This window comes from Sminthopsis crassicaudata, chromosome 3 (genome assembly GCF_048593235.1).
Source record: "Sminthopsis crassicaudata isolate SCR6 chromosome 3, ASM4859323v1, whole genome shotgun sequence".
In the NCBI taxonomy this organism is placed as follows: domain Eukaryota; kingdom Metazoa; phylum Chordata; class Mammalia; order Dasyuromorphia; family Dasyuridae; genus Sminthopsis; species Sminthopsis crassicaudata.
This window is the reverse complement of record NC_133619.1, coordinates 501,196,916-501,224,230: the sequence shown is the minus strand read 5'-3', so window position 1 is coordinate 501,224,230 and position 27,315 is coordinate 501,196,916. Positions and strand designations below refer to the sequence as shown.

At 36.9% G+C, this 27,315-nt stretch overlaps 1 protein-coding gene, 1 long non-coding RNA gene and 1 pseudogene across 2 annotated transcripts; 2 read left to right on the top strand and 1 right to left on the bottom strand.

Annotated features, from left to right (window-relative positions):
• Positions 1 to 300: 300 nt before the first annotated feature.
• On the bottom strand, positions 301 to 1,341 carry LOC141559735 (26S proteasome non-ATPase regulatory subunit 11-like; annotated as a pseudogene).
• A 5,504-nt stretch (positions 1,342 to 6,845) lies between these two features.
• On the top strand, positions 6,846 to 21,552 carry LOC141559734 (prostate and testis expressed protein 3-like). Its single transcript, XM_074297449.1, has 5 exons — positions 6,846 to 6,994; positions 16,219 to 16,289; positions 17,053 to 17,085; positions 18,312 to 18,419; positions 21,264 to 21,552. Exons 2-5 carry the CDS (start codon positions 16,238 to 16,240, stop codon positions 21,383 to 21,385), a joined length of 315 nt encoding a protein of 104 aa, XP_074153550.1. The 5' UTR covers positions 6,846 to 6,994; positions 16,219 to 16,237; the 3' UTR covers positions 21,386 to 21,552.
• Positions 8,303 to 10,166, top strand: LOC141559733 (uncharacterized). The gene is made up of 3 exons (XR_012487540.1): positions 8,303 to 8,438; positions 8,774 to 8,990; positions 9,959 to 10,166. It is a non-coding gene; the product is annotated as an uncharacterized LOC141559733 (long non-coding RNA).
• Positions 21,553 to 27,315: the final 5,763 nt, after the last annotated feature.

Genomic DNA, 27,315 nt, shown 5'->3' with positions numbered 1-27,315 from the left:
TAAATGCAAATTATATTAATGAAAAAAATTTTAGTGTAAGTCTTTTTCTTTTTATTTAGAATAACCTTTTATTTTTTTCTATTTTTTTTTTTAAATGTTTCCCTCTCCAAACTTGGGCCAGTAAAGATTACACTGAAAATAGTACACCTATCAACTGGAATATAAATACACCTAATGAGGAAGTTTTAAAACTTTCCAGGCAAAAAAATAAAACAAAAAGAAAAAAAAATCAACTGACATTTTCCCCAAAGGATTCACTCCCCTGACATATTCTCCAAACAATAGCTACCAAATCCAATTCTATGTCAGTTTCATGACTTTGTTCTAAAATGAATTAACTATTTTACTCATATTCTAAATAACATTTAAATCAGTTCCATAAATTTTATCTACTGGAGGTGCATCTTAATTAACCAGGGCTCCCTCCTCCTGGTCCAGAATTTAATGAAATTTCTTGTCAATAATCCATCTGCAACAGTTTGCATTCCATGTCAAACTTAGAGAGTTTGATAAAGTTGGATATATGTTCAATATATACACTAGAAAAGGATTCACTCACCTGGATCAGATTACATCCTAATAAATTATCATGTACATTGGCAAGGTAAGTGTTGTTAATGGGGTCATCTCAGAGTTCTACCTGGTAATCTGACAGGGCCTTTTCAAAGTCTGCTAGTGATTCATTCTTACTAACCCAAGGCACAAAGTTTAATGCTTCTGTCTGCCCTCCTGCATACTGTGCTGCAAGCTTCCCACTCACTAAGACTTAAAACATCTGTGTTGATTTTGCAAAGCAGCTTGTACTTAAGTGCTATGTGTACTTAAGTACTTAATTTCCTATTTCTCTTCTGCCACACCGATGATACCTGACTTTATGTCTAAGATAGTATGCAACTTAGGAGGGCAGCAGATGGCATTTGTTGTGGGTCAAGCAAACACTTTGGGAAAATTGTTCAGGGTATGGTATGTTTTACTTTCTAAAAGTTGTACTTCTAGCAGAAGACCTTGTCATCCATCCTCTTCTCAAATTTGTATTTATATAGTTGAACCTCCACTGTGGTTATTTCCACTTGAAGAAAAAGGTCTAGTATGGATTGAACCAGATGAGCATTGCTGGTAGAGTTCAAGAAGGGTCACACATACTTCAGGAGCCTCACAAGCTCCACAGCCTGTCCAGTTTTGACCAGAAGTGATCCCAACTCCAGGACATTCTGCTCTTTAACCAGTACTGCCTCCTCATCATAATCTTAAATGTCAGATTTTGAGAATGAAGTGCAGGATGTCAACAGAAGTCTCTCAGTCAGTGCTGAACAGGGACTGGGCTCTCTGGAACTCCACCATCACCGCTACCCTCTTACCACCTCTCACATGATCCAATAAAAATGCATTTCAAAATATTAATGTGACTGCACAGAGAGCTATCTGATGAATTTCACTTTCTCAGACATAAATTGTTGAACATTGAATTTAGAGTTGAAAGGGGTCTAAAAATATGCTATAGTCCAATATCCTGATTTTTAGTTACAATTGAGTTAAACTTTTATTTAGTACCTACTACATGCAAGTACCTACTACTATGTTGGGTATTAAGAATACAAAGGCAACAACACAGGGCTTATCTGTTGAGACCCTGGATATCTTTAGCCGGAGTCAAGATAAGCAAAAGTCTTTATTCTTGGTCTCTTGGGGTGGAGGTCAGGGGATTAAATATAGGAATCTCCACACCTCCTTTCTCTCTCTCCACCGCCAAAGAATGATCCTGCTTCTCCTATTCCACCCGCTAATCTCTCCTCCCTTCTCTCACCACACCCACAGATTGAGCCAGGGTAGAGTTGAGTAGGGTCATCCTCCAAACATGTTAATAGAGAATTGTCCAATTGGTGATTAGCTTTAAGTGCTAGGTTAAGTGCATCTGCTCAGTTCTAGCCCTTTACATCTCCTGCTTTCTTTTGTTTTAGAACATAGGTGGTCACACCATCCCTGACTTCTCAGGGAGGTGAGAACCTCAAAAAGGATGTGATCACACCCTCCCTGACTTCTCAGGAATGGAGGTGAAAACACCAAAAAAGAGGTGATCACGTCCCCTTTGACTTCTCAGGAAGGGAGATGAAAAGCACCAAAGGGAAGTGGGGATTGCTAGCGAGTTTCTGGGATGGAGGGTCTTATTAGAGACAGGTATGCACAAACCTATTAGCAAGGGAGGTATTACACAAGCATATAGCAATAACATACAGGCTATTAGTGATGACTCTCCCCACAGTCAGTGCAGGCTCAATGTGGTTTAACAAACATGAATTGTACATGCAAGTAGTGATAAAACAAACAATATAATTCAACATGGTGTTGTAAAAGATTTCCAGAAGTCCTAGAAGGAGGGTATGTAAACATCAATCATACATACGCCTTCTTAAAGCTTATATTCTAGGAGTTCATGGCAGAAATACTGGAGTGATTTGCCATTCCAACTCATTTTACAAATGAGGAGACTCAAAGTCACACAGCTAGTGATTGTCTGAGGTCCTTTGAACTCAGGTCTTCTTGATTCCAGATCCAGTGCTTTCTGGTGAACACTTATTGATTAAAATGTCCAGAGGGAAACATAAGCAAGCAGGACAATTCTGAAAGAAAAGTATGGAATTTATTACTTATTATGTTTTTATACAATTATTACATATTTACTTTTCTTAAAGCAAGCAGTGCTTTAAGATTCACATAAGAAAGATTCACATTTTCATAGAAAATCCTCTTTTTGTGTTCTGTGGAATGTATTGAAAAGTTATTTTTTGAAAATGTTTAAGTTTAGAGTCTACTTGTGGTAGAGCCCTTTGAGCTTATGTGTATCAAATCAGTCCAATTGGACACATTGACTCTTGAGCCTAATATAGTGATGTCCTTTTAGTGGTCTACAAGCAGGAAGAATAACAATCAAGTTCAGAATAAAAATTAATAAGTTTTAATATTTAAAAAAACCAAATCTCACTGTGATTATATCTTAGACTCATTTTCCAAAAACTGGGAAACTCCAGAAAATTAAGGTTGCTGGACACTTGAATATGATAACCGGAAATGTATAAGACCCATCTACAAAGAGAACCTGCCCTAGTTAAGGTTAAGGACTGGTTAAAGACAACACTGCTAGATTTTGTTATTAATGAAAACCATAGTAATTGGATAGCTTACTGTAGTTCTATCACAATCAACTTTAGCTACAGCACAGATTTCTTGTCCCTCTCAGGTTATCAGCTGGGCCATAGAACCTCCTGAGTCACCTACCAACACTGTCTGCCCACTAGAGGCACTAAGGTCTCTATCTTTTAATCCAGAATTCCATAAGACCCTTCATACGTCTTCTCTACATCTAAAGTTCATTTCTTTTTTGTCATAGAACATAACTTAATGCTTTCCCAACTCTGAGCATTTTACTCATGTATTCCTACCTGAATAGCCAGCTCTACCCATCCAGTTTCTTCTATCCTTCAAGACCCAATTCAAATAGCAACTTTTCCAAAAAAAAAGGTTTCCCAGACTTCCCCAGCTAGAAGTTATTTCTTCCTATTTTATGTTCCTATAGTTAATTATTTACAATTCTTATTTTGTACTTTTCACATTCTTCTTTTCTGGCAGTAACTACATATTATGTTTCTTTCTCACAGCACAGTAATACCTCATACCTAGTTAAGTACCTATAGGTTTGTTGAGTACAAAACTTCTATTTTATTTTATCCTGTTCACTTGGACCCAACTTTTCTGGTTTTTTCCCCAATAAATTTACATAACAAAAGTCAAGTTATCTTGTCCTCTGGTTGACAAAATCAAAGCAATTCAAAGCAATTACATTAAGTCCCTAAAATATTGTACATGGTGATAGTCACTGAAGACAAAAATAAATAAATAAAAATAAAATAGTCTTGGCTTTTATGGATCTCACATTCTATTAGAGGGAAGGTAGTCACTGAAGACAAAAATAAATAAATAAAAATAAAATAGTCTTGTCTTTTATGGATCTCACATTCTATTAGAGGGAAGGTAGTCACTGAAGACAAAAATAAATAAATAAAAATAAAATAGTCTTGGCTTTTATGGAACTCACATTCTATTAGAGGGAAGGATGCATTTTCAACCTGAGCAAACTATACAAATCAGGACATGATTTATTGTGTTGATTATAAATATGTTATATAGATGTATATAGATAAAACCTAAAAATGTGTCCCATATACATTTTTAAGAGAACCTGTTGTGAGACACTTACCCGTTCATTTCTGACTAGAGGGATACAAAATGTATGCAGATAAGTAAGTACACGTCATTTAGAGAAAGACAAACAGACAAAGACAGAAAGGCACAGACATGGACAAAAACGGAGAGGAACAACAAGAAGTCAATAAATGAAAGGCATGGGTCAGGAATGAGTCCTTGGCCCCTTCTTCCTTTATACTACTTCACTTGTTGATCTCATCAGCTCCCATGGAATTAATGACTATTTCTGTGTTGGTAATTCTCAAATCAACCTATCCTGATCCAAACTCTCTGCTGACCATCTTGAATCTTTAACTGCCTTTCAGCATTTCAGACTGTATGTCCAGTAGACATCTTGAACCAAATATGCTCAAACCAAAATTCAACATCTTCCTCTAAATCCTCTTCCCACCTGCAAATTTCCCTATTACTGTAGGTCAACATCATCCTACCAGTCTCTGTGGCTCACAGCCTAGGACTTATCTTGGACTCCTCACTATATCTCACCAGACATACTCAAGTTGTTGCCAAGACCTCACCTCTGAAATATCTCTATCATAATACCCTTCTGTATTCTGATACTACCAACCCTCTAGAGGAGGACATCCTCACCTCTATCAGACTCTCGCAGTAAAGTATTTACAGTCTACCTGCCTTAAATGTCTCTCCACTTCCATCCATCCTCCATTCACCCACAAGTGATTTTCCTAAAGCATAAATCCAATCATGTCACCCCTGTCCCCTACCCCAATCACTGCCTTTTGTCTCCAAGGGTAAATACAAAATAGGTAATCTTTCTATCTCCTGTCTCAAACTTCTCCCTATTCCAGTCCATCCATCCTTCATTTAGTCTCCAAAGTGGTCTTTGATCTAACCAAATCAGCTCTATGATCTATGATCCAATGGACACTAGCCTACTGGTTCACAAATGAGCTTTAATCTCTGGACTCTATGCATTTTTACCAGTTGTCCCCAAGTGTAGAATGCTATCCTTCATCACCTCTAACTCCTGACTTCCCTCATATCCTTTAAGACTCAGCTCAAATCACATTTTCTGCAGGAAGTCCTTCTTAGTTCTTCTGTTCTAAACACCATTATTAGGGCCCTCTTCCTGAGATAACCTCCATTTAGACTCTATTTGTGTGAGTATATGTGTGTTTGGGAAATTGTATATATGTATAATTTAGACAGATAGGCTATATATATATATATATATATATATATATATGTATATATATATATATATATGTATATATGGGAAGTATATATATATATATATATATATATATATATACTTCCCATTCATATAGAATTATTCCTTCCACAATGGGAGAGTTAGCAATGCAATGTTATTGCTATCTGGGAAATCCATGTAAAAAATTTTGGCCCTCCCTTCATACCAGAGAAAAAGTCTAAATAATTATGGTATTGAAAGTGAAATATGTTGACATTATACAATACTATACATATATTTTATGAATTTTGTTTCTAAATTTTTCTATGTTATCTTTTGGTCTTTGCATGTCATCTATGGCTTCCACAAAACTCTCCACATTTTTTTTTCATTTAATTTCTTATACAAATCCCATGATGTATCCAAACCAAGATAGGGAAAGTCACAATATGGAAGGGAGAACTGTATAGAGGAATATTTATATGATATGAGCAGCTAGATTCCCCAATGGATAGAGTGCCAGGCCTGGTGTCAGGAAGACTCATGTCTCTGAGTTCAAATCCCTGAGTTCAAATCTGGTCTCAGACACTGACTAGCTTGGGCAAGTCACTTAACCCTGTTTTCCTCAGCTTCATCTGCAAAGTGAGCTAACTAGAGAATGAAATGGCAAATTACTCCAGCATCTCTGACAAGAAAATCCCAAATGGGTGTGAGTGTGAGATTGGAGAAAAATAACTGAACAATATATATGCATATGCATATGTTTATGTGTGTATGTATGTGTGTATGTGTGTGTGCACATGTATGTGTATATATGTATATATACATACACAATTTTTTTTGGTATATTGTCTTTCTCATTAGAATTTGATCTCATTGAGGGTAAGGACAATTCAAATGCTTTTGAAATTTCTTTGTTGATGTGCTTACTCATTTTGGAATCCTATTAACTGTCTAACTGTAAAACTCAACATACTTCAAGTCATCTTCCAGACATATATATCCCTTGGAACTCTTCGAGCCCTCCTGTGTCATTGATTCTCTCTTGATCTGTAAGTAGGTTGATTGTAGCCCTCCTAACTCAACTTATGTTCTCATTTCTTCCCTATTCTCCAAGAGCTACAACCACTACCATAATCTATTCTCCCCACTGCTACCACCCCCACAAGACAATCTTGAGGACAATAGTTAATTACCAGAATAGTATTTTAGAGAAAGTGTTCCTTCTTAATAGAGATGCTATCATTCAAAACACATGAAGCATAATGTCCAGAACAAACTAATCAGTATCCCTTAGGTGGGTGGCAAATAGCTAAAGGACCAACCGAGCTTTTTTTGCTTCCAAATGAGAGAAAACTGGCCCTATTCCCACAGACAAATGGATAAGAAGAGAAAGTAATCCTAGAAATCTTGAACAGAACACAACTAACATATCACAGGAGCACATCTTCCAAGTTATCTTCTCTATTCCATAGCCCTCCCTGAGAGTCACATGAGTCACCTAAGTAGGAAAACTCATCTGGAATAGATGCATGGACTTTCCCATCTGAACTACAGCAAATATCTGAAGAATCTGTAAAGGTAATCTTAGGGGTCTGGTTCCCATTTCTGGTAACTCATATATAGTCTTATATAGTAGTCATATAACTAATATAACTTCTCAACTTCCACTGAGGAACAAATGGAGAGAAAAGCCAGCTAAGGTATGCCTGTGGCTCAGAATACCATGAACCTCCTTTCCGTTTGTCTGTAGCCTGGCTTTTTTTTCAAGTACCAGTTTGAGTCCTATCTCCTTCACAGATTAATTCTTTCTTGGAAGTGGCATCATGAAGGGATGAAGTGCTGTGTTCTCATTTTGAATAAGTTACTAACTCACTGTGTTATCATGGGCAAGTCACTCAGTCCTTAAACAAGGGAGTTAGACATGAAGATGGATAAATCATATACTTCTTGAACTATCATGGTTCTTAGGAATCATCTGGTCACAAAATAAATTTTCAGTGTTGGAAAAGGTTTCTGAGGAATAATCTTTTTCAACTTCTACCCAAAATCTAAATTCCCAAAAAGTGTTAATTCAACCTCTAATTAAACAATTATAACAATAGGAAATTCACTCTTCTGGGGGAAAATCCATTTCATTTTTGTGGCTTAGTTAGGAAATTCTTCCTTTTATCCAATTAATATCTATCTCTTTGTAACTTCTGCCCTCTAGAACTTAACATAAAATTATAGAACTTAGAACTAGGTGACCTGTGAGATCATCTAATCTAAACAATTATTTTTATAGATGAAATTAAAACTCAAAGAAATTGAATATTTATAGTTTATTAAATACAAAAAATTTTAAAACTCTTAGGAAGCCCCATAACTATGACACAGACCCAGGTCTCTGTTCTCCATTCTAGTGTTTTTTCCTTCACATCAGCCTATGCTCAAAGACCCCTTCAGCTCTCAGAGTTTAATATTTCTACAAGTATGACATTCTATGATCTCCTAGAAGAACAACCAGTGTGGCTTCAAGATTCACACATAAGAAGTCCCAAATCATCTTGTGTAAATCATAAGCATGTCTTTTCCTACTGTACCCTCTACAACATATATAGAGTTTGACACTATGATACCTCAGAATACAGAGGAAGGCCTCATGATTCCAAATAATTGAGGAAAGGATACTCAGTTCCCTGCAATCAGGCTACCCAAAAAGCTGTGTGCCATTAAAAAAAAAAAGAGAGCAAAAGAGAGAGAGAAGGTGGAGAAAGAACATGAAGTGGGAGGACAAAGGAAACATTAGGTCTGCCTTATGCTCCTCCTCTTTTCCCAAATGATCATTTTTATAGACAAGGAAATACAAATCAGGAAATACAGAAGAGTAGTTTTCAGCAGCCACTACTTCAGTTTGCTACACCTGTGGGTCTCTTAGTTGCCATCCCCTTGAGCTCCAGGGCCTCTCCATCCAGAGACCAGCTGAGGCACAAAATGAACAAAATTTTCTTGCTGGGCTTCTCTTTGCTCTATATTTCAAGTGGTGAGTTCTGGGATGGGGCATTGAGGGTATCATCCATAGGTCTATCCTAATGATCAGAAGTAAAATAAAAGTCAGTGTCCTTACATTCCCTCATTTTTCTTCCTTGTGGGTCTTAGAAATGTTCTGAAATTTTGGGGGTCTTAATTCCTTCTCTTTAAAGGCTGTAAATTAGAACAGATGACCACTAATAGTCATCTTGTCCTACAATGAGCAATACCTTGAGACCAAAGCCTGTCTCTCTTGCTCTAAAAATCATACCCTTTTTTAATAAGACCCTAGAATAAGGCTTGGGTGAAGTATTTGAAACAAGAAAATTGAATTCTGCTTTCTTTGAGGAAAAAAATATTCAAGATATCATTGATCTTCGCCACCTTGTTCTCTCCATGCCACCGAAGAAGAAACCCCGGATACCTATTGTGAACAATGAAATCATCCAATGCTATCAGTGTTTTTCCTACAAAAATGAGAAGTGTAATGAAAACTTGGAAACATGTATTCTGCGCCATGGTGAATCCTGCATGATCCAGAGAATCACATATCTCTATGATAATAGTAAGTGCCATCTGATCTGGGATAAAAGGAAAGCAAAGAAGAAACTTTCAAAGGAGTCCCCCTCTCAAGGGGTACTTTTGTGCTTTTTGATGGCAGTTACAGATAAGACATGATACACCTACTGCCTGATTATTTCTCTGTAAGCCAAGGGCAAATATAAATCAATTGAGAAGGTAATACATTATTAAAAGGAACTCCAGGGAAAGGGGATGTGTCCCTATTATGCAGTAGAGGAGTAGATTGTGCCTGATACTTTGATATATTTCAGCCTCAGTCATAAAATCCTATGAGCTATGATCCAGGAGTTAGCAGGGAAATTAGACAGCCTATTGAAGCATCCCTATCATTGCTTCATCCCATTCCAACGTGTCTCAAGCATCCCTACTTATTCTGTGGAAGTTTGCACAGACCTTGGCAAGGGTTCAAGGGGACCAGGATCATTAAATGGCCACAGTAAAAAAGGATTTATCTATAAGGTAATACAAACTTTGGGCATGCTTGGCATACACAACCATGAGGAATAACAGTTCCCTGCCAGGAACTAAAGAGTCCCCTCTCTGCTCTGTCCGACTGCATTATGAAGGATTCAAGAAAATCTTGACAACTTTAGCTGGATTAGGATTTAGGGATATCCTTCAAGGATTTAAACATGGATAGGTTTCTATCAAGCAGGGAATCTTAATGTTTCTTATGCCACCAACTATTTTGGTAAAACCTATAGCCCTTCTCAAAATAATGTTTTTAAATGCATAAAAGAAAACCAAATGTTAGTGAAAATAAAAATGCAGTTTTTCTCCTTCAAGTTCACAAATTCCCTGAAATCTTTCACAGGGATTAGTGAACCCCAGGTTAAGAATCCTTACTCCACAGAAAAGCAAGCCTTAGGGACTATGTGTCTTAGTTCAAAGAGTGGAGTTCCCAAGGCTTTACATAGAGGGTTTTCTATACCTCTATCTCTCTCTTCACAGACAAAAAGGAGGAAATTGCAATGAATTGTCGATCCAGCTGCAGAGAAGGTGAGAAGATACAAAAGGGCCTTAGGATTCTGGCTAAGTGTTGTAAGGATATAAGTTTCTGCAATGCTCCTGCAATGATCTCAAAGAAATATTCTGGCAAGCCTACCTAATAAGCTGTATATTCCTCTCACAACCACATCTTTCCTTTCCTCCCTTTTCTCTGGCCCCTCCACTCATTAAGCCAATGGTTCTCAAACTTTTGTTTTCTATATCTTTGTACTATTAAAAATTGAGACTTTGTCCTAAGATTTTTTTGTTTGTATGAGTTATATTTATAGTATTTACCATGTTAGAAATAAAAACTACTTTTGAATTTGTAGACTCTCTAAAAGGGTTTCAGAGACACTCTCCCTCCCTCCCCCAGGATTCTCTAGACCACACTTTGAGAACCACTGCATTGTACCATTATTAAGCTTTCTAAATATTCTTTGTAGAGAAGTACATGAGAAGACAAATACTTTGGTCATAAATCAGTACCTACCATGTTAGGACTTGAACCAAAATCTTTTAGATCAGGAACCCTTCCCTTTCCTTGTAGGTTAAAGCCTGCTGCACCCTTTTTTTCCTCCCCTTCCTCCTATTTCTTTTCTGATTTCTTTTCACAAATTGCATTTAAATTGAGCAACACAGATTCTGATTGCCTCTATGCCATCAAGACCAGTTTTGCACCTCAGAGTTCCCAAGGACAGGGGTACATAAACAAAGAACAGAGGCAGTAGCTGCATAGTATCTGAGGATATTGAAATGGCTCAGGTAATAAAAGATGCATCTATAAAAATTGTGTTTTGTTATCTACATTGAACATTGTCCTCTTGTAGTGAAGGTATTTAGGGAATTGACACAGAAAAGCTTAGATTTTAAAAAGTCAAGGGAATGGAGAGATCTGGAAAGACTTACAAAACTGAATGTGATCACTGGAGAGGCCTCCAGAGAAGTGAGGAAGGTTCAAAGAGAAAGAAGACTAAAAGAATGAATTGTCTCTGAATATGGACAGAGGACTAGAGAACCAGAGAAGAGAAAAAATCTTAAGTGCTTCATTGTCCAGAAAGATTTTCCTTCTTATCTCATAACTCCTTGGCATCATTCTCTACTATTTCCCCCTTCACTTGTTTTTATAGAAGATATGGTCCTTCTCTTTTCCAAGGCTATTTAATCAGAACCCCACCTCTATTCTTCAAATGATCACTCTTATTATCACCCCTCCAGTCTTCTCTATATCTTTCATCATCTTTCATCTTTCATTCACCTACATAAATGTACAAGTCTCCTTCAATTGTGTTGTTGTGTCATTTCAATTGTGTCTGATTCTTGTGGCCCCATTTGGACTTTTCTTGGTAAACATAAGAAATTGGTTTGCCACTTCCTTCTTTAGCTAATTTTATGGGGGAACAAATTGGGGCAAACATGGTTAAGTGATTTACCTAGAGTCCCACAGCTAATAAGTATCTGAGGCTGGATTTGAACTCATGAAGATGAATCTTCCTGATTCGAGGTCCAATGCTATATCCATTGTATTACCTAGCTACCCCGTAGGAAGGAAGAAAAGAGAGAGGAAGGGAGGAAAGAAAGAGAAAGGAAATTAAGGAAATAAGGAAGAAAAAAAAGAAAGAAAAACCCTAATAAGAACTCATCCCCTCTAGCTCTCATTTATACTCTATTCCCTTTCTATACTTGATATCTCTACTTTCTTTCCACTCATTTCTTTATAAATCTTTGTGCAGTCTGGCATCTTCTGACTTCATAACTACTGAAATTCCCATTTCCCTTGCCATTGATCTCATAATTACCAAATCTAATGTCCTCATTTCGATCTTCTTTCTGGACTACTCTGCAGCCTTTGACACTATGGACCATTCTGTCCTGAATACTCTCCTCTCTTTGAGTCTTTCTGATATTGATTCTCATCTCAAGCTCCTTGGTTGGACTCCTCTCTATTTCATGCGTACTAATTGTGTGGATAACTCAAGGCTTGATGGGCCTTCTCTTTCATTGTACATTCCCTCACTTGGCAATATCATCAGATCCTATAGATTAAGTTATCATCTCTAAAAATATAACTAAATATGTCAAACCCTAATATTTCTCCAGAACTCCATTCCTATATCACTAACTTCCTAGTAATCATTTCAATTCACATGTTCCTTAGACATTTCAAATTCAACATGTTTAAAACCAAACTCATTATATTTCTGAAACCCTTCATTTTTCTGAAGTTCTCTACTACTGTAAAGAGCACTACCATCCTTCCAATCACTTAGGATCATTATCACAGCGTCATTCTTGACTCATTAGCCAAGTTCTTTAGTTCCTTGGTTCCACTCACCTCATGTATCCAAACAGTTGCAAAATTTTATTATTCCTTTTGCGAAGATATGTCTCCTCTCTACTCATGCAATCTTCACCCTTGTCCAAGATCTCATCACCTCTTAAAAATATAAAGGGAACATTTATGCCATATTTAAGAAATAATCACAAAATAATTTGATTGGACTGAAGGATTTATATCAGGGAGTTTAAGTGGAAGAGATATGTTGGGAAGAGGCCATGAAAGGCACTGAACTTTTTCTAAAAAGTTTGTACTTTATCCTATGCCCAGTGGTTAGCCATTTGTGGTTTTTTAAATGGGGATAAGAGGCAAATAAGGGAGATGGAAAAGTGACTTGTGCAAAGTAAAATCTGTAAGTTCCTGATCAGCTTTTCTACAGAGGTGAAGTTGTCAGGCTGTGCTTGGCCATTACAAGATGCTAAATCAGATTTTGTTAGTCTCCAGTTCATCTCTGAGTTATTATTGTATAGCCTTCTTTTGGTCTTGTTCTGCCTTGTTCTGCCTCTGTCTCTCACCCATTTCTTCCCTAAGTAGTAACTCTCCAAATGCAGTTGGAAGAGAATCCATTTAAGAGATAAATATACTATTCAAGGCATGAAATAATGGGGATAGGCACCATGGTAAGAATGATGTGGATAGATGTACTCTGTATGCCTAGCTGAGAACAGTAATGGTAGCTTGGTGCTAAGAACACAGATGATAGAAAAAGGGCAAATGCTACAGTTTAGAGGTCATAGTCCGAATAAGAACTAGGAAAATATCTGAGAAACCTTATATGAAAATATCCCAGGAAGAAAGAGAACCGTTACTACTTTAACTTATCTCAAGTAAGATAAGAATATTACTTAAGTTTTTGTGACTTTAATAAGATACCACTCTACATATGAGATACTGGCTCTTTCTTTTTGTCACTTGTTCTCTGGGGTAACCAGATTTCATGGAATCTCTTGGCCTGTGTGTAATTAAATTACAATAGGCTATTGGTTGGCCTTAGTGGTGCCATGATCGTCAGAGCCATGGGTCCCACCATATGTTAACTTAATTAGTGCTAACTTAATTGCATTCCAGGGCTCATTGATGTCTATTCCTAAATTTTTTAAATTACCCTATGACAAAATATACCTGTTAAGGCAGGATATCTTGGTGATAGATCTTCCTATGTTCAGGCAGGTTCTGATTACATAACCAACACCTGTATTCCCACCTATGAGTGTTTGTATGTGCTAACACATTATATATAGCTGAAAGATTCTTCAGAGGTATATTACCAAGTTCATAAGAACACTCCTAAAATCCTTCACCATCAAGCTGATCTATTGAAATTCTACCCATGCTTTAATGATCAAATTAAACCCTACTTCATCCCTTTCTGATCCTCCCTAGTTGGAATTTAATTTTCCTCATCACAATCTCGCATATCATTTTAGATCCAATTTTTGAGGGGTTTTTTTTCATGTAATTTTTTTTAAATCAGCCAGTAATTTTATTGATGGAAGAAACTTTTCTTTCTATTAATGTTTCTGTATTTTCCCTTTGAGATCATCTTCAATTTATTCTGTGTGTATCTCATTTGTACATATTTGTTTGCATGTTATCTCCTCCAATGGATTGTAAGTTCCTTGAGGACAGAAATTGTTTTTATATTTCTTTATATCACCATTACTTAGCACAAGGCCTCAAACTTAATGGGTTTTGACTTGAATTGGTCTGCCATATAGATTTTTATTGCCTAGGACAATAGTGCAATGGACAGAACACCAGCCTTGAAGTCAGGACTCTGAGTTCAAATCTGACCTCAGACACTTACTAGTTCTGTGACCCTGGGCAAGTTACTTAACCCTAAATCCTCAAAAAAGATTTTAAATGTTGCCTAGGACAATGAGAAAATTTATTCATGACAATACAGCCAGTATGTATCAGAGGAGGGATTTAAATGCAGGTATTCCTGGCTCTAACACATAATATAATTCTCTATGTGTATCTTTGTTTCTGCATGTATCTCTCTGTCTCTGTCTGCTCTCTCTCTCTCCTTTCTCCCCTCAAAAACAAAACATTGAATTAATATTTGATCTGACTTTCTGATGCTTTCATTTTCCAAAAACTGAAAGAACAGGTGAATGCAACTATAATTACCCTGATTCTTAGTATGGAAAAATTGGTTGCTAAAGTAGAAATAGTAAGAACCTTAGAAAGAAGACACTACTGTATATTAGTGTTTGTGATAAAAACAAACAAACAAACAAACAAACAAAAACACAGGAGTAGATAGAGTACTGGTGGCAGAAAAAGTTGGCTTTTTTCAACATGAAATTCACCTTCCTGACTGGTTGAGTCAACTTGAATTGTGGGAAATGATTCACTAGGGAATAAGGCAGATGAGGTTGGAAAATCCCAAACTATGTTCTAAAGGAAAAGACACACACAGAAAAGATGGTCTTTTCTGAAATCAGAAGAAAAACTGAGCAAATGCACTTGGATAATGGAGCACGTGAGACTAATTGCCAATTGGACAATTCTCTAATAACATGTTTGAAGGATGACCCTCCCCAACTATTCTGTGCTGGCTCGATTGGTGGAACAAAGAAGGGGAAGTGACTTATTTGGCTGGAGTAGAAGGAGGAAATTGAGTCATTCTCCTGGCGGTGGAGAGAGAGGAAGGTGGTGTGGAGATTACTAGATCTAATCTCCTGACTGCAACCCCAAGAATAAAGATTTTTTGGTGATCCTGACTCTGGCTGATTTCTGGGAAGACAGAGTTCCAGCAAGAACTGGCACTGAGGCCATACTTGGGCTAAAAGGAATCAAGATGGCAACTTATAAGGATTTTAGCTTTGGATGTCTAGAACTGAAAAACTGGAATCTCAGGGGGCATTCTCCTATTGGAGAATGGCTGGAAAAATTCTTATATATGAATATAATCAAATATTGTGCCATAAGAAATGACAAAAGGAGTGGTTTCAGAAGAAAATTATGAAATGATGTAGACTACAATGACCAGAACCAAGAGAATTTTCTCATTCCATGATCAGTTTTGGGAACAGGGTAGGCATTCAAGGATAAGAACAAAGGTCAAAGAAACCTGACACATGCACAAGAGAAAACCTAGAACTTAAATTGAGGCACATGGATTAAGGATTGGAATTTGAGGCAGAATCTGGGGTAACTGAAGGTAGGATAAAGTATGATTCAAATATAGTCACAAAATCTAAGTGTGGTAGTTTGGGGCAGCTAGATAGTGCAGTGGATAGAGTGCATTCAAATCCACCTCAGATACTTCCTAACTTTATGATCTGGGGAAGGCACTTAACCCTGTTTGCTTCAGTTTCCTCATCTGTAAAATGAACTGGAGAAGAAAATAGCAATCCACTCCAGAAAATTCTAAATGGGATCACAAAGACTTAGACATGACTGAACAATAACAAAAAAGTGGGGAAACCCCTAAATTTTAACATCCTAAAGGTTGGAATCTCAATTCTATTACTTACTAGCTTGTGTCATATTGTGATGGTCACTTAAATTCTCTGATGCCAATTTTCCTTTTTTGAAGGAATTGGACTTGATGATCTCTAAGGCCTCTCCCTTCTGGCTCTATGACTGATTTATTTGTGACTCCATGAATTGAGAGAGGGAAGAGGAGGGAAGGTCAAGGTAGATGTGCATTATTCAGGTTATAAAAATAGATTGAAGTAAAGAGTTGAAGGGGTCAAGAAAAGATTTAGGATAAAGATAGATGGGTGTCTTTAGCAGATATTATCTTTCCCCAGGCTTGATTGGATACTGCCCATTGCTCCAGTGCAATGAAGGAGAACTGGGGAAAGTTGGGCTGTTGTGACTAGCTATGTATTCATTACTTATCCAACCAACACCAGCTCCTCTGTGTACCTAGGTCAGCATCGAGTGCTTTGATGGACAAGTTCTTGTTGTTGGGATTTGTAATCCTGCTCTGTTTTATGAATGGTAAGTTGCTGGAGATAAAGATGGGGTTGTAAAAGAAAGATGGATTCCCTAACTTGTGACTTCTCCCATCAGCCCTGGAAGACACTGAATGAAAAGATTTTCCCCCATCCCCAAGACAAATATGATTCTGAAATGTGTGTGGGAGCCAGGCTCACATTGACTGTCACCTCCCAGTCAGATTAGAGGGTATAAATTCTTATTTCAGGACCTATATCCATCTCATTAGGCCATATTCCATTTAACTTCTAATAGCATTTTAAGATTCACAAAGCATTTTACATATGTCATTTCATTTTATTTTTATGTCCCTATAAAGTAGGTGCTATTATTTATATCTTACAAAGATGGAGAAACTTGGGCTTGTCTAGGAGTCACAGAGCCTGAGTAATAAGTGCCTAAGGCAGAATACAAACTCAGCTCTTTTGACTTCGATTCCAATATTCTAGCCACTATGTCACCCAGGTGCCTGAATTATAGTTAGTTAAACCTCAATTTCCCAGCAGCCCAAATTTTTTCTTCCCTTACCCCAGCCAGTCCCTCAGGGATTCCATCTTATCATCTTCCCAAGACAAGCCATTTGTTGCTTCCTGTATGCAGTCTTCCTTTGCCTTCATGAGTTGATTCCCCAAGAAACAACTTCATCTGGTTGGCAGAAACAATGTAGAGAAATTTTATAGTGGAAGGAAGGTTCCTGGAGATCTGAAGAAGTATTAGAATTAGGGGGTGAAATACCCAATGATAATATGTTTGTATTCTTTTGCAGTTTCATCTGGTCCACACCATAATGGATTTTACCGTGAGTATGACAGGATCTATAGACATACTCAAACCCTCAGCACAGACACATAAGTGTCCACTGGTTCCTCTAATTTCCAGTCCTAGCTTTATAAGGTTATTTGCTTTATCCTTTCCAACTATACTCCTCCAGCCCAGAAATAGGGAAGCAAAATAAGTGACCATGCATAATGAAACCTATAAAGGGGACCAGGTATGATGAAGCATATTTTACTATAATTTTTACTAATGCATAATTAATATCAAAAAATTATGCTTTCCATGGCATGAGATATTTGTTTTCATGGCATATAAAATTGCATGCATCACAATAAGGGCTTAAAGCCTAGAGGGTAAAATAGAGGGAGAGAGGGAAAGAGGGCAATAACAGACACACAAATATCTTGCCTGAGCTCCTTTACAAACACATGTCTCATTTCTATCTCTTAAAAAATAAGCATCTAGACTCAGAGAGCAGGGCTCTTATCTATCCCATAACCTCATGCACATCCCTCAACTTACGGCCCTACTTCTCAGCATGAGGACAATCCTCCATTCAGAGACTGCTCATGAGTTACCCAGACTTAGTTATCCAAGAATCACTGAGAGGGAAGAATTTTAGAGATAATCTAGTCCACCCCCATCACTTTAGAGATGAGCAAACTGGACCCTGAGAAAAAAACATCATACCCAAGGTAAGCTAGCAATTTGAATGCAGAAGCTGAGACTTGACTACAGATCTCCTTACTTATATTCATATGATTTGTGCCCTCTAACACACTATCCCTCACTGTTAATGGAAAATCATACTATACTTTAAAATATTACCCAAAAAATATATAGATTTAAGAAATTATGAACTCAAGTGATCTTAGAAAAACCTAGAAAAACTTGCATGAAATAATAAAGAGTGGAGTGAACAGAACCAAGAGAACACTGTACACAGTAATAGCAATATTGTTTTAAGAATGGTTTAAGACTATTTTAGTGAATAATTCATAATATGTATTCTCCCTACAAAACCTCCTTGTTAAGTCTCCTTTCCTCTTGTCTTCTCCTTTGAATCATCAAAGTCTTTGGGATTTGATCTCTTAAAATGGAGTATGAGCCTCTGAAAAAGGGACCAAGGCAGTTTCTGAAATAATAACCACCAATTCCTTGGCTTTCACATATACACATAAACACATAAACACACAGAACTCCTGAGCCCAGACTTCAACCTCTATATTCTAATTTTCTGTCCCACAGCTCTTCGATGCAACCATTGTGAACCCAAAAATCCATGTGACAGTGAAATTAATATGTGCCTGGCTGCTCCTAACCAATTCTGCAAAACAGTGAAGATTTATTTCTCTCGTAAGTGAGGCTGGGCCCATACCAGGGAAGTCATCCAAAGGGAGAGTATACCCATCTCCTACCAATTCCCAATAGTGTGGATTGTGGATATGACCAGTTCACCTCCTTCCTAACAGAGGACACAAAACAGAGTCACCAACTCTTCTTAATCTTGGGGACAAGCATTAATTCCCGCTGCTCACCTCAGCAGGGTCAACTAGCGCCTTACCTTCACTAGGTCTTTGTCTTCACGGCTTGGATTATCTGAATCGAATGACCTCAAGAGGTGCCCCACAGAACACCAGATACACACAAATATGCAGCAACAAATCTTTATTCATTACATTACTTCACTACATAGAGTTCCCAATATCTTAATGCTCTAATCCTAAAGCATAATGAATCTAATCTACTCTACTCCTCCCCTTTCTGCAACCCCTTTTTCTATAGTCCCCAGGTCACGTGTCAGAGAGTGTCAGAGCCAGGTGCATAATCAATCTAGAGTGAGGAGGGCTTCCACCTCATTGGATGAGGCTTACTCAATGCTGTCAATGCCCTATGTTGGACTCAGACAGAGTAAGCCTCCCAGTGCCTCAAACTCTGCTCTTGAGATTTGCCCTCAACCCTAACAGACAAGTTAAGAGAACATGAATTCATAGAGAAGCATGGAGCACATCCTGAGACCTATCTCAACTAAGTCTTCCCCCCCTCCAGGAAGCCTTTCCTCCCCATTCTCCTTAGTTAGTGCCCTTCCTCAGAGATTATTTCTGCTTCAATCTGTCTATGTCATGCTTGTTTTCAAGTTGTCTTCCTTATTCATCATCAAATCCTTGAACTAGGACTGGGTTTTTTGTTTGTTTTGCCTTCCTTTGTATGATCAGGGCTTAGCACAATGCAGAGCACTAAGTAAATTGTTGATATAACTTAGGAAGACTCTCTACCAAGACTCAGGAGGGTACAAGTCCTCTTGCTTATGAAATTATAGCTCCTTGAAGCATCACCTATTTATTATTTAATGTAGCAGAGTGAGTTCTAGAACTAACCTTGTGAAGGCTTCTTAGAGGGGCATCAGATGCCCCATCTATAAAATGGTTACTGTAAGCTCCTAGCTAGCTTACATTGTTTCATTTTTTGTTATTTGTATTCCCAAGGGCCAACTCAGTGCCCTTTGTAGACTTGTGAATTGATAGAAGGTTGCAAGACTGAAAAATCAAAAAGAATTGGTACCAGATTCAAGGGTCAGAAACTAGGATTGAGGCAAGGTCTTTACTTTTTCTCTCCTTACCAAAGATTAATGAGCATATACAAGCATAGAACTTAGACTTTGTATGGATTCCCAAAGGCCCTGTATGCCATGTCAGTGATGAACTTGACTCAGGTAAGCATTAAGGAAGGAAGAGGATTAAAGCAGTTTACAATGACAGGAACCCTGAACCTGTACAGCTAGTTTACAAAGGAATATGTGCTGGTTTGGGAGAGAGCCAGAACTCTGGAGAAGTATACTTGAAACAAGGTGTTAACTCAGTGGAATTAATGAGATGATTGTTCTCTAGATCACATATATATGTGCTTAGTACTTAGCATAGTGATGTAATGGTTCTCTAGTTCACACATAATCAGTATACTGTAATGATGTAATTGTAATAGGGTATTTAAACAGGGGACAAAGTCAGACTTGAAGGAAGACTGGTTGAGACTGTCAGACTGCTGGAGAAGACTGGGTCAGACTATGACAGAAAGCTAGCCCAAACATTACACTTTTGCCATGAAATTATTTAAGCATTGGAAGAGCAAGGAGGGAGAGCCTTTAATGTTGTTCTACAAGAGTGGTACTTTTCTGATCTCCAGTTGTTTCTAAGGAAAATAGTGGGCTTTGAAATAGGGGTCAAGGGAAGGAAAGGAATCGGGAATGTTTAGCATAATGAAGAGAAAATAGGATGGGGATATAACTGTAATGGTTGGTTCAAATACTTAGGCTCTAGAGCTAAGAGGTCCAATCCTCATCCTCCAGGTTACCCTCACATCACATACACACACACACACACACACACACACACACACACACACACACACACCAATTTTTGTTGTTATTTATAGATGAGGAACTTGGGTCTTGAAATGACTTGCTTAAGGCAATACAGAGTGATCATGGATACGACAATAGACATACTGTCCAGAGAGCAGACCAGCAGCATGGGAAAATGTAAATCCAGTATAAGAAATCTAACTAGACTTATTCAACAATGTATTAAGATGCCTTTCTGAGTAGTAAGTTCTCCATCAATGGAAATGCTCAAGCAAATGTTTAATGGTCACCTGTCAGGGACACTATAAAAAGAATCATAGAATTTAGAACTGGAAGGAGTTCTGGAGATGATCTTGAACAGCCTATTCATTCAACAGTTGAGGAAACTTGAGAAAGTTGGACTAGATGATGACTCATCTACATAGGGGCATCTACATGACACAGTGGATAGAGTACCAGATCTAGAATTCATTGGCATCAAACTAATAGCCTGAGATACTATGTGAGCCTGGACAAGTCATTTAAATCTGTTTGTCTCTCTTTCCTCATCTATTAAATGAACTGGAGAAGGAAATGGCAAACCTCTCCAGTATCTTTGCCAAGAAAACCTCAAAAGGAGACATGAAGAGTCAGACATGACTGAAAAACAATTAAACAATGTCCACAAAAAATCAAAGGATCTCAGAGTTGGACAAGGCTTCAGAGATCATTTGATCTCATGCATACTTCAGCAGGAATTCTTTCTATAAGATTCTTGATAAACTGTTAGCCAGCCTCCTACAGTCTCTTCCAACATTAAGATTTAATTGATTTCTTTTCTTCCTCTTTTCCCACCACAGAAAACAATTATACAACGATTCTTACCTGTTCTAAAAGATGCAAACCACAATCCTCAGTTTCCAATGGCTTTAGGATAAACATTGCATGCTGTAAAGATGAAGACTACTGCAATGTGGACTAGATGGTCCAATGACTCTATTTCATTCTTTTCAGAAAAATTGCTGGCCCTGCTCTCCTCTATTGCATAACCCCATCTCTCACTTCCTCTACTAGCACCCCTTATGCTATCTTCTCTCTTCTACCTCCTCAGTACCTGACTCTTCTGTTCTCAGATTTCCTTCCCTACTCTTCTAGCACTGTTTCCTCACTCCTAATGGTCATATTAGGCAATATTTTCCTTTTTATAAACTCTTTCATCATAATAAAGTTGACATTATGTAGCAACCTTAAGTGTACATTGTATATACATTGTCTTTTAATAATAAAAAAGAAATTCCACATTCATTATTATCACAAAAGAGGCATCTTTCTTCCCCTTTATTATGCTTCTATGTAAGTGCCTGGTGTGTAGAAATGGCCTATGCCATGCCCTGGGAAATATAGAAACTTTAGAAACAGAGGGACCCCAACTCTCATCTAGTAAATCAGCAAGATGCAAACATATTTTTTATTAATTTTATAATTATAACATTTTTTGATAGTACATATGCATAGGTAATTTTTTACAATATTATCCCTTGTACTCCCTTCTGTTCCGAATTTTCCCCTCCTTCCCTCCACCCCCTCCCCTAGATGGCAGGCATTCCCATACATATTAAGTATGTTATAGCATATCCTACATACAATATATATGTACAGAACCGAATTTTATTGTTGTTGTTGTTGTTGTTGCAAAGGAAGAATTGGATTCGGAAGGTAAAAATAACCTGAAAAGAAAAACAAAAAATGCAAACAGTTTATACTCATTTCCCAGTGTTCCTTCTCTGGGTGTAGCTGATTCTGTCCATCATTGATCAATTGAAAATTGGATTAGCTCTTCTCTATGTTGAAGATATCCACTTCCATCAGAATGTATCCTCATACATTATTGTTGTTGAAGTGTATAATGATCTCCTATTTCTGATGCAAACATATTTAACTTTAATATGCCATATTATATATAATTCAATTCCAATAGCTAGCTTTAAGGTTTGCAAAGGCTTACAAATATCATCGCCTTTTATCTTCACAACAACCCTGGGAGATAGATGCTGTTATTATCCCTAATTAAAATTTAAATTTAAAAACTGAGGCAGGAAAAGGTTAAGTGATTGGCTGAAGTTCACAAACCCAGTAAGTATCTGAGGCCACATTCTAATTCAAGTCTTCCTTATTCTAGACCAGCACTCTTATCTACTGTCAGATAGCTTCTCAAAATAAAATACTAGGAAGGTCCGAGAAGGTGATACATAACTGAAGGGGGAGGTGAGGTAGAGGAGAAGCAAGATGGTTTGGGCAGGAAAACTTCTTGGGACCAGGAGTTGCTTGAGTTGGACTTTAAGACAAAGAGATCAGTCTAAGCTTTAATAAATATTTATTAAGTGCCTAGGTGTGCCAGAAACTGTGCTAAGTGCTGATGAGACAATTAACAAAAAGGACAGTGCCTGCCATCAAGGAACTTAAATCTAAATGAGGGGGAGGAGGAGAAGAGGTGTGGAGAAAACCAACAAAAGGCAGGAAGAGGCCAGGAGTAAACTGGTGTGGGGGCATCATGTTCTGCTAAGTTGAAACCAGGCAGAGAAACAGATGCAGAATGGAGGGGATGTTCCAAAACCACATGCAATCAAGGGATAGAATAATCAAGTTATTTTGGAGCATAAAATTTATATAGGAAAGTAATATGAAATTGGAAAAAATGAGAAAGCCATCAAATAATAGAGAGTCTTGAATGTAAAGACAAAGGAATTTGAACTTAACTCACTAAATTGTATATTCTAGTGCCAGTGATTTTTGATCAGTGAAGTAACATGGCAGATCTATGCATGGGAAATCTTAGTCTGAAAGTAGTTTGAAGGATGGAATATGAGAGAGGAGTGATGGTAGGAATACTTTATAGGTGTCTACTGTCATAGTCCAAGTGGATGGTAATAGGCTACAAAATTTCCATGGGAATAGAAAACAAGGAACAAACATAAATCTTTGATGCTAGGATCATGTGATTCTGAGGAATGAATCCATGTTGTGAAGGTAGAATAAGCAGTAAGATTTGAAACTTAATTGGACAGGAGATGTGATGGAGGGAAGAGTTCAAGATAATTTCCTTTTGCCCTCAAGGTTACAAACATGGGAGATTGGGTGAAAAGTGGTGCTACAAGAAGAAGTATTAAAGTCAAGAGGAGCAAATTTAAGAGAGAAACATTAAAAATTAGTAGTTTTGAAACACAATGAATATGAATTTATGTTAGTGTATCTTGCAAAAACAGATAAAGATGCAAAGATCAGAAGCAAATCAGAATTGGATATTTGAGAGTAATCTTCAAAAGTGTGGCACTTAAATATGTAGGAGTGAAAGACCATAAATAAACCTTTGGAGAACACTCATATTTTCCATTAATCAAATTATTGATTTACAGATAAAATTAAGGATGCTAAGGTTAAAAAAAATTGATAAAATAGCCAAATAAGGCAGACTAAGGAAGTTTTTGTTGTTGCTGTTCAATCACTTCAATCCTGCCAACTCTTTGTTGACCTCATTTGGTGTTTGTTTTGGGGTTTGGGGCAAAAATACTGGGATGGTTTTCATTTTCTTCTCCAGCTCATTTTACAAAAGAGGAAACTGAGGCAAACAGGGTTGAATGACTTGCTCAGGATCACACATCTAGTAAATGTCTGAGACCAGATTTGAATTCAGGAAGTTAGGCACTGGGATGGATGATGAAGATTCCAAAAATCATGACTGTTGAGGACAAGATGAAAGAGTTCAAGATGGTTAGGCAGGAAAAGAGGAGTATTTGAGGAATAAGTAATATCTGCTTTGAAGAGCTGTTATTTGGCAGAGAGAAAAAAAATGTTTTCTTTATGGCATTTGAAGACAGAAACAATAGTAATAGATTAATTTTATAAAGTCCCAGCTATTGGGCCAAGAACTCATTATTTGACAGAAATTTCTGGGAAAACTATAAAACATCTTGCATAACTGGACATAGATTAACATTTCATACTGTATAATATATGCTAGGATAAGCTTAAAATAGGTACATGATTTAAACACAAAAGGTACTGTCATAAAAAAATCAGTAGAGCATAGAAGAAATTAAATTTTAGATCTATTAATAGGAGAAGAACCTAACATAACCATACAAGAGTTAAAGAGATTTGGGGAGGTAAAATGGATAATGTTGATTACATAAAATTAAAGATATTTTGCATGAACAAAACAAATGCAGCTAAAATTGGAAGAAAAGCAGGAAATGGGGAGAAGGGAATTTTTGGCAGGAATTTGCTCTAACACAGGTCTTATTTCTCAAATATATGGGGAACTGAGTCACATTTATAAAAATAAGAGTCATTCCTCAACTGATAATGGTAAAGGAATATGACCAGAGAGTTTTCAGAGGAAGAAATCAAAGCTATCAATACACATATTAAAATTCTAAATCATTAGTAATTAGATAAAACAACTTGGAAATACTAATGCATAACCATCAGAGTAGCTAAGGTGAAAAAATAGGAAAATGACAAATGTTGCAAGGTATATGGGGAAATAAGTACACTAATACACTATTGGTGGAGCTATGAACTAGTTCCCCTATTCTAGAAAGCAATTTGGAACTGTGCCCAAAAAGCTATTAAACTGTGCATACTCTTTGACTCATGTGGGGATTAAAATTATCCCACCTACAATAAAAGAGACTGAGGCAGAGGTCTGAGCCAATGGCACTTTATTAAAGAGTCCATGCTTATCTCTAATGAACTGGACCTCAGATATTCCTCATGATCTGAGATGCCACCTCTCCTTAAAGTTATACTTTCATAGGGTTACAATTATGCTAAATATAGTGATTTCATTGGTTAACATATAATACATAGGCTAAAATATGAATACCAGTAGGGCCACAAGTTGAGTGAAGCTATCACAGTTGTGACCTAAGTAGCCATAAGATGGTCAGTGGTCATAAGATGGTCATCTGCTCCAATTGAACAAGGGATTGGTCCAGAGGTATAAAAATATTTTGGAGGATTTTCCATATAGTTATGATCTCTGCCACACTGGACTTGGTCATAATGATAAGGCAAAATAAAGATGGAAGATTTTTAATTAACTTCCTGTAGTTAAACAGGTGAATTTAAAATCTGCAGCTCACAGTTGTGGGGCCTTATATACAGAGATTTGATATGATTCTATCAAATTGATTAATACTGATCAGAGTAAAGTAGGGATACAAATGAATTATTTCTCTCACTCAGGATTACCACTACTAAGTATATATTCCAAAGAGATCAAAAGGAAAGGAAAAAAGACCCTAGCAGCACTTTTGGTGGTTGCAAAGAAATGGAAACTGAAGAGATTCATCAATTGGGAACTGCTGAACAAGTTATGATATATAAATGTGATGGAATAGTACAAAAAATAGTACATGGGATGGTTTCAGAAAGACCTGCAAAAACCTATATGAACTAATTCAATGTGAAATAGGCAAAACAGGAGAACAATTTCTACAGTAACAACAATATTGTCAAGATAACCAACTTTGAAAGGATTAGTAATTCTGATCAACAATATGACCTACCATAATTCCAAAGGACCCGTAATTAAAAGAGCTGTTCACCTTCAGATAGAAAACTGATGAACTGGAATGCAGATTGAAGCATACATTTTCTCTCTCTCTTTTTCCTGGGTTTTTTTTGTTTGTTTGTTTGTTTTGTTTTGTTTTCCTAGAACATAGACAATTTGGAAATTTGTTTTGATGACTATATCATTTTAATGTGTTTTGCATCTATGGTCTAAATAAGGGATGGGAAAAGCAGTAAGAGTAAAGCTGGAAATAAAATTTTAAAATTTTAAATATAATACAAAAGGGGCAGTTAGATGGCACTGGATAAAGCACTGGCCTTGGATTCAGGAGGACCTGAGTTAAAATCCAACCTCAGACACTTAACACTTAGTAGCTATGTGACCCTGGGTAAGTCACTTAAACCCAATTGCCTCACAAAAAAAATTACAATAAATTAAAAATAAATAAATTATAAAAAGTAGTGGTTTCAGAAAAATCTGGGATGACTTGTATGGACTGATGCAAAATGAAGTAAGCATCACAAAAACAAAATATAAAAATTATACAACATTATAAAGACAACCATCCTAGAAACTTTGATCAATACTGACAATTTCAAAGGGTTCATGATAAAACGTGCTATTCACTTTCAGAGAATGAGCTAATACATTCAAAGTGCAGATTGAAGTATATTTTTCTATCTTTTTCTTTTCAAGAAAATGGGTAATTCATATTTAGTATAGTTTACTAAAACAGAATAAAAATAAACAAATACCAGGCTTGAGTTGGGACCAACAAGTGTACTTTTGTGCATAGTCTAAAATCCCAATATTTCATGACTCATTACTATGAATTTAACTATACAGAACTTAAAATTCCCAGTCAGAAAATGAATGTATTCTAAATCTTCTAAAAGTTTTCTAAATCATAACTTTCTCAATATACTGTCCTGGCTTAGTTTTTCCTCTGGGTTACCTGAATGTCATTTTAGGGAAGCACTCTCCATCTCTTTGTTTTCAGAGTCTCTAGATACAAAAATTAAAATTCCTTACTGGAGGTAGGGAGGTTAGGAAACTGGAGTGTCTCTTTCACTAAAGAATCCATCTTCTCTGGAACTACATATGTTATCCACACCAGGTTCACTCCCCAAAGAATCTGATCTTTCTCGCTTTTTTGGAGATCTCTAGCCCCAGTAACATCACTTAAGCACCTCTCTTGGGAAGGAATGAACCATCATAAGCTGGTTATTGAAGAATATCAGGGACTGTGGAAATAAACAATCCTGGGAAAAGAGGGCATGCATACTCCAACTCATAATCTAAGCAAGTATTGCAATCAATCTCAGACAAGGCAATAA